General features: G+C 33.7%; 1 protein-coding gene across 49 annotated transcripts in view; it reads right to left on the bottom strand.

The window, feature by feature from the left end:
* RIMS2 (regulating synaptic membrane exocytosis 2) overlaps positions 1-13788 on the bottom strand; it is a 612755-nt gene that overhangs the window by 260559 nt on the left and 338408 nt on the right. For all 49 annotated transcript variants that reach the window (XM_045050079.1, XM_045050046.1, XM_023248368.2 and 46 more), the window contains 2 exons: positions 10100-10271; positions 7825-7978 (listed from right to left, as the gene is read on the bottom strand). In XM_045050079.1, coding sequence (XP_044906014.1) covers positions 7825-7978; positions 10100-10271 — 326 coding nt within the window. The remainder of the gene's footprint in view (positions 1-7824; positions 7979-10099; positions 10272-13788) is intronic.

Below are 13788 nucleotides of genomic sequence, written 5' to 3'. Positions count from 1 at the left end.
TTTACATTAGGAGAAATGTACAAGTTCCAAGAAAAAAAAACAACAAAGCTGACACAAGACACAAATTTTTGAATAGTTCTAAATTTAGAAAAAAAAGGAAATTATCATTTAAAACCTATACATTAACAAATTGCCAACCTTGATGCCTTAAATGGTGACGACTTCTTTCTAAGCATTTAAAGAAGAAATAATACTAATAATGCACAGATTCTTTCAAACAATAGAAAATAGGGTATACTTCCAAACGCTTTTTATGAGGCCAGCATTACCCTCAAATCAAAAGTTGACAAAGATTATTACCAGAAAGGCAAATATGGTATCTAACAGAAAAAGAAGAAATATTTTCTAACACTTCTCTGAAGGCAGTATAGCATTGATAACAAAAGCTAATAAAGGACAATCTTTCTTTCTCCTGAATATGGATGAAAAAATTTTATGTATAGTATCAGCAAACTGAAACAAGGGATAGAAGAAATGATAGTGCATCATGAGCTAGCTGAGTTTATCACAGGAGTACTAGATTTACATTTGAAAAATCAATGCAATATACCACATTAATAGAATAAAAGAGAAACATCACCTGGTTATATGCATATATGCAGGGGAAAAAGTGATACAATTCAATATCTATTCATGATTAAAACTTTCATAAAAGTAGGAATAAAATAGAACTTCCTGAATCTCAGTGTAAAAAATCTTAAGGCAAATGTCAACTATAATTGAGAAATATTTAAAGCTTTTCCCAAGGAATGGGGAATAAAATATGGATGGCAACTTCTACTCAACATTATCACTTCCACTCGGCATTTTATCATGGGACCCTGCCGAAGTGTTAAGTAAGAAAAAGGAAAGCAAGATATAACAGGAATTTGAAAGTAACAGGAGAAATTGTCATTATTCACAGACAACATAATAATATTGCACATCAAATTTCAAAATAATGTATGTAAATGTTATTAGGATTTGCTGAATAATAATAAATAATAACTTTTATTTCTGTATACCAACATCAGTTAAAATTAAATCCCTAGTTACAGATCTAATAAAGATGTAAAACCTCTACACTGAAACTTATTAAAATATTACTTGGAGATATATCAATTCATGGAATGGAATTCTCCTCACTCTGGAAAGACTTCAGTTCTCCCTAAAATGTTCACTGTAATTTGAATCAAAATTCCAAAAGGGTATTTGTGAAAAAAAATAATGTGATATTCAATTTGTTTGCTAGTGAAAAAAATTAACAATATTAATAATGATCTCAAAGAAGAACAAAGCTGGGTTAGTTACACTACCAGATATCACAATTTATTATAGACCTACGGTAATTAAGATACTTTAATATTGGCACAAAAACAGAAAAGTTGCCTAATGGAAAGGAACAGACTTCAGAAACTTAACCACATATTGGGAAGGCCTTTTTTTTTTTAAATTTTTTTTAACGTTTATTTATTTTTGAGACAGAGAGAGACAGAGCATGAACGGGGGAGGGGCAGAGAGAGAGGGAGACACAGAATCCGAAACAGGCTCCAGGCTCTGAGCGGTCAGCACAGAGCCCGACGCGGGGCTCGAACTCACGGACCGCGAGATCATGACCTGAGCCGAAGTCGGACGCTCAACCAACTGAGCCACCCAGGCGCCCCTGGGAAGGCCTTTTTAACAAATGTCCTGGATCAAGTGGACATCCAAAGGGTTAAGAATGAATTTTGATCCCTACCTCACACAATATACAAAACTCAATTCCAAACGAGATATAGATTTAATGAGCAGGGTAAAGCACTATTCTAGAAGAAAACATAGACATATCATTATGACCTCAAAGAAGATAAAGATATTTTTATACAGATCACACCAAAAAAACACTAACATTAAAGAAAAAAATTGAAAACTAAAATACATTCACATTAAAAATTTCTGTTGGTCATAAGATTCCATTAAAGAGTGGAAAGGCAAGTCACAGAATAAAATACATGTATTTATACTATAAATAATTTAAATCTATAATATCAAAAAACACTCATAAATCAATAAGCTAGAACCCAAATGAAAAATGGGCTAAAAATTTGACTAGGCTCGTCATAAAAGAGAATATCTAAATGGTCAATTAACCTATGAAAAGGTTATTAGAGAAATGCAAATCAAAGCCACAATGAGGTAACACTGCACATCTACCTGAATGGGTAAGTGAAAATAAAAATACCAAAAATAAGTAATGATGTTGAGAAACTCAAACCCTCATTCACTACTCTAGGAGGTATGAATTGGTACAGTTCTTTACTGTAGGAAATAAAATGGGTTTTGAGAAACTGTTTAATAATATCTACCACAGTTGAATATATGCACAGCCTATTACCCATCTATTCTACTACTAGGTATATTCAAAGCAAAAATGAACACATATGATTACCCAAAGGCATGTATGAGAAAGTTCATAGCAGCCCTATTAAGAACAGCCCAAATCTGAAAGCAAAGTATTAATCAACTGTAGAATGCATAAATTCTTGTATACTTATAAAAAGGAATTGCATATAGCAATGAAAATAAGTTAACTGCAATTATTTGCAACAATAGTGGTAAATCTCACAAACATATTGGGAAGAAAAAAAAAGCCAGATGTGAAAGTGTAATATACTGTGTAATTCCATTTCTATAAAATTCATAGGTGTATGTGAGTATTCCATTTACATGAAGTTAAAAAAGAAGCAAAGCTATTTTACGGTATTTGAAGTCGGCACAGTTGTTACCTTGACAGGGAGAATAATTACCAGAAGAGAGCAAGAGAGAGGCTGGTGATGTTCTGTTTCTTGATGTGGGTGCTACTTATTCGGTGTTGCTACTTTGTGTAAATTCACTTGGGGATATATTTATGATTTATACACGTTTCTGTATAGATACTATAATTCAGTAAAGTATACTGAAAATGTAGAGTTCTGCTTCTGGGAATGATAGAGTAAGTTATATTGGACTAATTCTGCCAGTAATAATTACAAACTCTGGATAAATATTTTAATAAAAAACTGTTTAAAGATACCAGAGAACAAACAAATGCAGGCAGAAATCAGTGATATGACCCTTGAAATAGTTAAAGCACATATTGAAACAGCTTTTCTCCTACGGGCCTTCCCAATTTGGTTCACTGCACAGGAGCTATAGTTCAAGAAAAAAGCTTCAGTATTGAAGCTTTATATACAACAGCCCCCTAAATCTTTGCCTAAATTGTAAACTGCAGAGGGAAAAAGAAGAAGCCACAGATGAAAAGCTAAAAGCAATGCAAGGAAATTTTAGAAACTTCCTGATGCATAGGACACAGAGCCTAGAGGTTAAGTCCCATTATATTGTGGGATGTTGGTCAGTATCTTGGGCTTTGCCTATAAAGTTCACACTTAGGGGGCGCCCGGGTGGCTCAGTCGGTTGAGCGTCCAACTTTGGCTCAGGTCATGATCTCACAGTTCATGAGTTCGAGCCCTGCGTCAGACTCTGTGCTGACAGTTCAGAGCCTGGAGCCTGCTTCAGATTCTGTGTCTCCGTCTCTCTCTGCCCCATTCCTACTCATGCTCTGTCTCTCTCTGTCTCAAAAATAAATAAAACATTTAAAAAAAAAAAAAAAGAAAGTTCACACTTGGGAATGAGAACCACAAACCTGCCTAAGGGCTATACCGTATAACTATGAAAGACCAAAACAGAACTGCCCTAACATATCTTCTATAGGTCTTGGGTGATCCTTCAATAATTTCATGGTGTACCAAAATAAAACCCAACATTCCTCTAAATCCAGAGTCTCTAAAATGTATGAAACACAATGTCCAGTACACAACACAAATTAGTATATATAAAATATACATAGAATGTGATCCATAATCAAAGAAAAAAACAGAAATATAAATAGACCCACAGAAGACTAAGATATTAGAGCTAGCAGACTTAAAAATAAAAATTATAAATATGTGAGAAAATCCACAGGATTACACACACACATACATAAATACGTTATAGATATTACACATACATATATGTACATTACACACACAAATGTGCATATACATATATATGTAATTCTATGAATTATTTCCTGTATTTACATATGTGTCTACATGCAATCCTATAAATTCATTAATATATTTACACAAATGCATATCATATATGTATATTATATAGTATTATACACACAGGGATATAATAAAAGAAGGGGAATTTCAGGAAGGATACAGAAAATTAAAAAAAAAAATCAAATGTAAATCATAAAATGAAAAATACAACATCTTTGCTAGGACAATTCATAATATGGCTTTCACAGGAAATTGTACACTATAGAAGAAAATACCAGTCAACTTGAAGGTAGGTGAATAAAAATAATCAAAACTGAGTAAGAGTGGGGGGGAAATTTTTTTTTAATAAACAGAGGCTAATTAACCTGTAGAACAAAGTCAAGATGTCTTTATACATGCAACTGCAGCCCAAGAAGGAGAGAAGAGAATGGGGTGGAAAATTAGAAGAAATATTGACCAAAAATGTCCCCCAAATAGTTGAAATCTTGAGAAACTTTAATTATGAAATCACATCTCTTTTATCTTACACCCCTCAATGCCATCATTTTGGTTTTGTCCCAATGATTTGTTTGCATTCACTTTTCTTTAAACACTTGTGGTTATGAGGCTGTATAAGAATATAGTAGATATGATGTTTTCCATTTTAAAAAGTGAAATGGTAATAATGTTATATTTTACCAAATAAAGAATTAGCATTTGAGATGTCAAAGAGATGAACCTGATGAAAATGAGAAAAAGAAAAGAAAAAAGGATCAAAAAAAAGAAAACTCTTTTGGACTTTATAGTTCAAATTGTGATGAGAATGGTTAATAAGATACCAAGTCACAAACAAATTTGTAATGATTTCTGTCATGTTAAAAAGGAACATATTTCCCTAAAGACAGCAGGCAACTTTAACTGAATGACAGTAAAGAATATATAAAAATTAAAACTTAAACATAAAAATATACCTTCAAAACAATATCTTTAGGTGTCAGAACAGTAATGGATAGTTTCTCACCAGTGAATCAGAACAAAATTGTGTGAATATGAGAGACATTTTACCATCTAAAAAAGCAATCTCACTTCTCTATTGATAAATTTTAGTTATTTGAATACATGGTTCCAATCTTACTTACATATTTTTAAAAAGGCTTAATCAGTCACTCTTTGAAATATGCACTGTCCCATCATTTGGTAATGTCTAAGTAACATCTGGGATGGGAGAGGGTAAATGTAGCCTGAAGTTAAAACGTGTTGTAGAAAATATTATCACCATATTAAAATTTTAACTGCTCATAATCTAATTGCTTTCAGACATGAACAATGAGCATGTGGCCCTTTCTATAGATGTTTTGATATATAGAAACTTTTTATTTTGCCACCTGCAGAAATACCGGTATAAGAAGTCCTCTATTTCAAATATTTTCACTAATTCCTTTACTAGGGAAACCATTCAAAGTTTATAATCAAAGTTGCCTCGACTCCTATCTCAAAAAGATTTTTAAAAAATATTTCAGTTAGCTACAAGATATATGAAACAATTATTTTTAGAATGGCTTTTTAAAATATTTCCTCATATGTTTAAAATTATAAATTCCTAATGTCCATGGAAATGAAGTACTTTTTTGAATCATTAGAATCTACAAATTTAAAATAGGAAATCATGAGCAGAGAAAACAGAATTCCAACAACACCAGTAAATATCTGTGTATATTCAATAAGCTCACAGCCTCAGAGTTCACAGCCTCAGGTTTTGAATTACCAACATATCCTATTTTGTGGAGGTAGAGAATGAGGGATTATTATACATTTGTGATGGTTACTGTTCATGTATATGTTCCATCGAATATGTTAATGATCATGATCTTTAGCAATATAAGACATACTTATAAATAAATGTAATATTTACCCTCTCCATGAAGAAAAACCTTGAAGGAGGTCATTCTTACGAAGTAACTTTTAAAATAATTAATGTTTATTTATACATACTCTAACTCGAACCTGTTATTGATGAGCAATATATTCTCAGCCAATAGTAATGTCTTTAACTTTCTATTTCCAAGTGTTAATCTTCATTTCGTTTAGGCATATGTACATGTTTTTACTTATCTTCAATCCCACATGTTGCTAGTAAATTATGATTACATTTTAGGTGTAAAACACCAATTTTAGCCATATGTTCAAATATTGAAAATTTATTTTATTAGAGGTTATTACTGGTAGGTCGAGACAGGACTGAATGGTACAACATGAAGCCATATTAACCATAAATGAATTTAATACTGTTAATGACTAAGTAGCAGAAGAGCCATTTGGGAGATGGTTAAATATTAAAAGCCACAAAGTGGATTAAATTAAATTAACTACATGAAAATCTACAATCCATATAGCTAACTAGAAAGAACTCTATTCTCATCATTCTTCACATACGCTATTCTTAATTAGCGGGGGAGGGAAAAAGTAATGAAAATTGTTGGAAGATTTAAGAGTTTCAGATATTAAGAGTTATCAAACCTAGTTATTCTAATAACAACTGGAATAAGTATTAGATTAGTAGCCTATAAACCTAAACTATAAGAATTAGTACAAACTGATTTATATTCGTAAACTTCATGTAGTAAACCATGATCCAACATTGTGATTTAGAGAGAACGTACTTAGTAGATCACAGTGACCAGAAAGAGTAGACACTAAAATGAGCCCACATCAAATTCATAGTCCTGTAATAATTACAACAAAAGACGTTGTAATGGCGATTGCAAATAACAGTGAGTAGGTGTTCACTCTGTGGAGAGGCTGAAAAAATTGAGTGCTATGAAACTAGTGTTCGATTAATACCACCCATATGTAAAAGACTGTACAGTCAGTGGAAATAAAATTCTAGTCATGAGAGACATTTTTAAAAAGCCTAGACAATTCTCTAGGCTTTCCTATGACTAAATATCATAAGACCAATCCTTTGCTCTAATATTCTATTCATCAAACAGCCTGCTGATGTATAATTTAGTCCTCTATTCAGCAGAGAGAACGTGATCCACATAGATAATAGTCATTTCTTATGTTGCCAAATATACTTCCCATTAATGATAAATGACATGGCTTTTGTGCTTTTAAATTTACACTTCTGAAATTTAGTTAATGTCAGTCAGTTCTCCAGTACTTGACAAAATGTTGCTAATCCTGGAACATGCTGACTCCATGAAGATAAAATTATCCCATGAACACTACCCAAAGCAGCAAGTGGACATCTCCCCTTTCAATAATAGATTCATCAGGAAAACAAATTTGAGTTGTAGGAACAATAAGCCAGTAATGCCACTTTTCAACCTAGAAATCATTTCCAAGTTTCCCCTAAGATTCTTTGAATTGATCAAATTCTATTCAATACTTTGGACTGTGTATAATTCAGGGTAAAATGCAAACATTGATGATAATAATAACAATAATAACATCAGCTTATATTCCTGAGAATATTTAACTCTTATTTCCACACTTAATGTAGGTTAATGTATCTATAGCTACATGGCTAAATTTTACTGTATCTGCTACCTCATTCCTATATAAGTTTCTAATAGCTAAAATTAAAACATAACTGTGCTTCGAGGTCATACTGTGATAAATGAATGCTGTAAGTATAACCTCATTTTAGCGTATCAATTGAAAATCACCAACAATAGCTATGAAAACACTAATAGATGTCTGTTAAAACCATAATGGTATCTTTAAAATCCTATGTGTCATATATATCATTCAAGATAATTCAGCAAAGGCATGATAAATCTCACTGGAACCTTACTTTGCAATCTCCTTGTTGGGCTCTCTCCATGGAGTTGTCGTCGTGCCATATACGGAGAAGGGTGGGGAAGTGGTAATGAAGAAACATCATGGGTCTGGAGTTTGTACCAATGCGGCTCATCATCTAATAATGCTGTTTCTAATTCAATTAAAATCTACAAAGCCAAGAAACAAAAGAATGTTGAATACCTATAATATAGAAACTCTATTAAATGGTCTCATAACTTTTATAATAATGATAATTATAATAACAATGCCATTAGATCAAAAGTAATATGTTGCAAAGTTGTCCTTATGTTTGACAATAACTAAATAAAAGATAAGTATGCATAACTTCTGGCTGACTTAATAGTTTTAAATATCTAAAATTTTTTATAGACCTCTGACTATTCACTTACTAGAGGTTGTTAAATTTGCATTACATAAAGACACTACAAAAAAGAAAAAAGAAACAACTACAGCCAATAGCTCTGATAAACATAGAAGCAAAAATTCTCAACAAAATATTAGCAAACCAAATCCAAAAATACATTAAAAAAATCATTCACCACAATCCATGAGACTTTTTTCAAGGATGCACGGTAGTTCAATATTCACAGATCAATCAACATGATACATTATATCAATAAGAGAAAGGATAAAAACCATATGATCATTTCAATAGATGCAGAATCCATTCATGATAAAAACCCTCAACAAAGTAGGTCTAGTGGGAACATACCTCAACGTAATAAAGGTCATATACGAAAAACCCACAGTTAACATCATACTCAATGGTAAAAAGCGTCGGGCTCTGTGCTGACAGCTCAGAGCCTGAAGCCTGATTCAGATTCTGTGTTTCCGGCTGTCTCTGCCCCTCCCCTGCTCACACTCTGCCTCTCTCTGTCTCAAAAATAAATTTAAAAAACATTTAAAAATTAAAAAAAATAAATTTACAGAGGAAATCAGTCCATGGGAATAAGTGACTATTTCCTTTTAGGGTCTTGTGCAAAGATGACAGTGTTTCTGATAATGTATATGAGAAGTGCTGTGTAATGATAAATCACCATTTAGCTAAGGGAGGTAAAGAAGCACAACAGCTAAGTTATTTCCTTCTTCCCAAATTTTCTCTAGTCATTTTCCAAATCACAGACACTGTGTTCCAGAGGTTTACACACACACGCACGCACATGCACACGCACACGCACACATTTACTCCTCAGAATAGCCCTGAGTTGCATAGTATTATTGTTGCCGTTTGGTGAAGAGGAAACTGAAGCACAAATAGATTAAATAACTTGCTCAAGGACGCAAGGCTAGGAAGCAGTAGTGTCAGGGATCCTGACCCAAGAAGGCCGGCGCCAGTCTGCTCCTAACAACCACGTTACCCCTCCTCCCAACTGGTTTACCACTCTTCCTTCTCTATGAATATTCAGTTCAACACTTCTTTGGATTGTTGTTTTTCCCATGAGATTCACATTTAACTGACTCAGGCAAACCAACCACACTGGAAAAGGCTAAAAGCATTACTCATTTTTACTATGTTAATAGCTGGAGAACTGCCTCCCACCTTGCCCCTCTCCAATTCGTTCTCTGCATTACAGGTGGAAATGTTTTTCTCAAGTACAAATGCAATCCAGCCAGTCCCTTTAAAATCTATCATTTGCTCCCTCTATCCACAAGATAAAATCCAAACTTCTTAACGTGATGTATTGAACTATGTGATCTGGTCAGTGTCAGATTAACCCTCGAGTCTAATTTCTTACCACTGTCCCTTCCAAGACTCCCTCAACTCTCACATCTTGTTATTCCTTCTGCAGGAACTTCACTCCTCTGGTCTGTATACTTAAGAGGTTATAAGTTCCTCGAAGGACATAATATTCCTTATTCACCTTTGAAGCCTCTGTCCCTAGCACTTTACAGACACATTATAGGGCTTAAAAAATAATTCATAAATGAATGATTGAGCTACTAGATGTAGAGTTGCTTCACTAAACTAAAATGATAAACACGCACTAGAAAGCACAGCAATGCATTTGTGAAACACAAAACAACCTTTTATCATTCAACACTGAGATTTCTACACTAGGACCAAACACCTAAAAATTGTCACAAAGTATTCAGAACCATTTTTTATGTTACCAACATTTTGCCTTGAAGCAGTAGCTAAATTCATTCTGTGAAAGAAACTGTTTACTTCTTCAGATATTCAAAACATAAGATTTTACTGACAGTCACATAAAGAAAAGTATTCAAGAGGACGGGAACAGTCTAAGCTTCAAAGTAATTCCAGATACCTCTCCTAAGAATTCACTTTCTTCCTCTCGAACTCGAGCTTGATCCCAGAGCGTGATCTCTAGCATCCGTTCCCTAAATTCTCTTCGATGGACTGGGGAATAAATGAATGTTTGGTTCCATTTGGGTTCCAATGTTTTCTTTACTGTTTTAGTTCTTCTCTTGTTTTTATCACTGTAAAAAAAAAAAAAAAAAGGAATATATGAACTTATATAAACCTTTAAGTTTTGCCCCCAAAACTATTCATTTAAAATTTCTCAGGAAAGAAGTGAAGTTTTCCATAAATTTATCATACATTATGAATATTGTAATTGTTTAAATTGCTACTAAAATGTGTAAGTATATAATCATATCACTTTATAAAAGCAATATTTCAATAAATCTGAAATCCTTCCACGACAGATAATTAAAAACTTAATCTTTCTCAAAATCTAAATAAAACCAGACTAAAGAATATTAACTCCACGTTTTTTTTACACATATTGCCCTATTGGAAACCTTTAAAGCAGCAATAAACCAATGACATTACATATACTATTCACTTGAACGACAGAAGTCTAATTGTGATGTTCACAACTTTATATCTGTATAGTTTAGCTGAGCAACTACAATTACATTTTATCAAGTTATTTTCTTACATAAAGAAAATACGTACTTGCTCATTAAACAGCTATCAGGCCTTTAAAAGCATCATAAAATTATTTCTGTGCAAGTTAGCCACCACAGTGTGAGCTGGAAATGCAAGCTGGTCATCCCTGATAGATGGAACTTCCAGCTCAGAGGTTTCCATACTTTTTTGACTGCGTATCTCTATCAAGCAAATGTTTTTGACAATGCATCCTATTATATGTACACACATTTATGAATTACATGCATGTATTACTATACTGTTGTATTAATAATATTGTGTTCATTCACGAACACACGAAAATAGAAATTAAAAATAATTAGGTAAAAAATTAGAAAATTCAAATATTTCTTCCGGAACTCCAGTGGATTGTTTTATTCATCCCGTGGGGTGTATCCATTCCTTTCTGAGATCCCTACTGTAGCTTATTAGAAAGGGTCATCTAGGAAGAAAATATTAAGCCATCTAGAGAGCTTATTTGAAGTGAGAAGTGTACAATAAACTCCAAGCAGAACCATAGTAGCTGCCACAAATTCTCTCAGCACAACATAGTTCTAAGAGTACTGAGAAATAGGAAGCAGGGGGAAATAAGCAGGGACAGTAAGTCTCTGAACTGGGGAGGCCATGCTTCTTCTCCTGGGTGAACATAGAGCTTAACATATGACATAGATTGGATTTAACTAATCAAGAGCACATATGTTGCCAGAGCTCATGTATTTAATGTGGCAGAAAGCCACTTTAAAACATTGTGTCTTTATTCATCTCTAAGGCCTTGTTAGGAAAATAACTTTGGAAACTCACGTAGGGAAGTTTAACTCCATTCTATCGTATGGAAAAGCGGTATTGCAAATAAAAATAATTAAATAATAGAAATAATAACAAGGACCATGATTTATTACTCCTTCTGTCATCTCCTCTCTTCATTCAAAATTTTAACAAATATTTATAAGGCATCTACTTATATTCCATGCATTGAAGATTGAATTATGAGACCCTGTGAAGAGATAAAGTTCAGGCCAGGAATTAAAAGATTAAGGCCAGGAAGAAAACATTTAGTGGGAGCCTTGCTGTATAATTCAAAAATGGTTTGCAAGGCAGTGTGAAAGGCAATAGAAAAATAAACCTTGACTTCCTCCTAAGAAGTGTAAAAAGTTCTCAGATAAAGAGGACTGTTTTAGAAGGGATTCCTACACTGGACAGCATGGAGACTAGACACCATTGAAGTTCCTCACACACCCACCATATACAATTAACACTTAATAAGGCAATTTAGTGTGTATCAAAGTATCAATCCTTGCAAAGAACCATAAAAAATTATCTTCAGCAAGTTAAAAAAAAGTAAATTAGGGGCGCCTGGGTGGCTTGGTCGGTTAAGCATCCGACTTTGGCTCAGGTCATGATCTCACGGTCCGTGAGTTCGAGCCCCACGTCAGGCTCTGTGCTGACAGCTCAGAGCCTGGAGCCTGTTTCAGATTCTGTGGCTCTGCCCCTCCCCAGTTCATGCTTTGTCTCTCTCTGTCTCAAAAATAAATAAATGTTAAAAAAAATTTTTTTTTAAAAGTAAATTAGGGTTTTTGTTCGTTTGTTTGTTTGTTTGTATAACTAAAGCCTTCAAAATAAGATCAGGTTAAAGAAAAATGTTGGGGGTTTCCTGGCTGGCTCAGTTGGTAGAGCATGTGACTCTTGATCTTGAGGTTATCAGTTCGAGCCCCATGTTGGATGTAGAGATAACTTAAAAATACAATTCTTTAAAGCAAACAAACAAAATAAGTTCAGGTTGTATAAGTCACACACTGAAAAGCTGCTAAGAGTGTTTAAAAACTAAGATCACTACACACGCTATAAAGATTTTATTTTTTAATTTATTTCTTTAAGATTTTTTAAAATGTTTCTATTTATTTTTGAGAGAGAAAGAGAGAGACAGAGCATGAGTCAGGGAGGGCCAGAGAGACAGGGGGGCTCACTGCTGTCTCTCACTGTGCTGACAGCAGTGAGCCCACGCAGGGGCAGAAAGAGGGAGAGAGAGTCACAAGCAGGCTCTGCATTGTCAGCACAGAGCCTGACATAAGGCTCAAACTCATGAACTGTGAGATCATGGCCTGAGCTGAAATCAAGAGTTGGATGCTTCACTGACTGAGCCATCCAGGTGTTCCCAAGATTTATTTCCAAATAGCAGACCAATAACAATAAAATAAATCACTGATCTCTACCAGTATCATTAAATTGTTGAGAATGCAAACTATTGTTTTTTAAAATAAAATCCAACCTAAAGCCTTTCCTATTTATTTTCGTGTTACCAGCACTTTGGGTTTCCATTTACTTTATACCATGAACAGCATGCAAAGACTTGATGTGTTTACTCAAAACGAAAAAAATATATTTTGACTGAAAACCAATGTTACTTCAAGATGTAAAAGAGTGTAAAGCACACTCGGGTATTTTTTAGAGCAGGTCATAACTTAGAAAATAACGTTTTGAATAAATCAACTGACATAGTGGCATTCCAGACGACATCTCTTCTGTGCAGCCTCACTTGCCCCTCCAGGAATTCGTATCAACAAAAAGGCATCAATTATTTTCTATGTTCACTTATTCAAATAGCCTTTCTCCTCGAAAAATTGCCAAGAAAAATAAAATAATTCATACCAAAAGCATAAATAGTCAGTTATTCATGTGTAAAAACTTGTATCAGCAGCAAAAAAAAAAGGAAAAAGATGATAATATAGCTGTTTCTGAGTTAACCAAACTCTCTTCTCTTTAAAGATAAAACCCTGATACAACTCTCTCAATCAATAAAGTAAGCAACAAACTTACTAAACTATTCTTCAAATTTCTGATAACTGACAAGGAAACAGCTGAGAAACATTTGAGGATGAAATATTTACCTATTTCCCCCATTCTCTGATGCCGAGAAAAAATAAAAACACTACATCTAAAATATAAATGATTGGTGAAGCAGACTTTCCTTTCTTTCCTTAGATCTATCTGCTCAGAAAGTAGGGAGGAGAGTATGTAAAATAAACAAAACAAACATGGTCAATCAAGAAATAAATTCCGGGGCGC

The sequence above is a fragment of the Felis catus genome, chromosome F2 (genome assembly GCF_018350175.1).
Source record: "Felis catus isolate Fca126 chromosome F2, F.catus_Fca126_mat1.0, whole genome shotgun sequence".
NCBI classification, from domain to species: domain Eukaryota; kingdom Metazoa; phylum Chordata; class Mammalia; order Carnivora; family Felidae; genus Felis; species Felis catus.
This window is presented reverse-complemented; position numbering and strand designations above follow the sequence as displayed.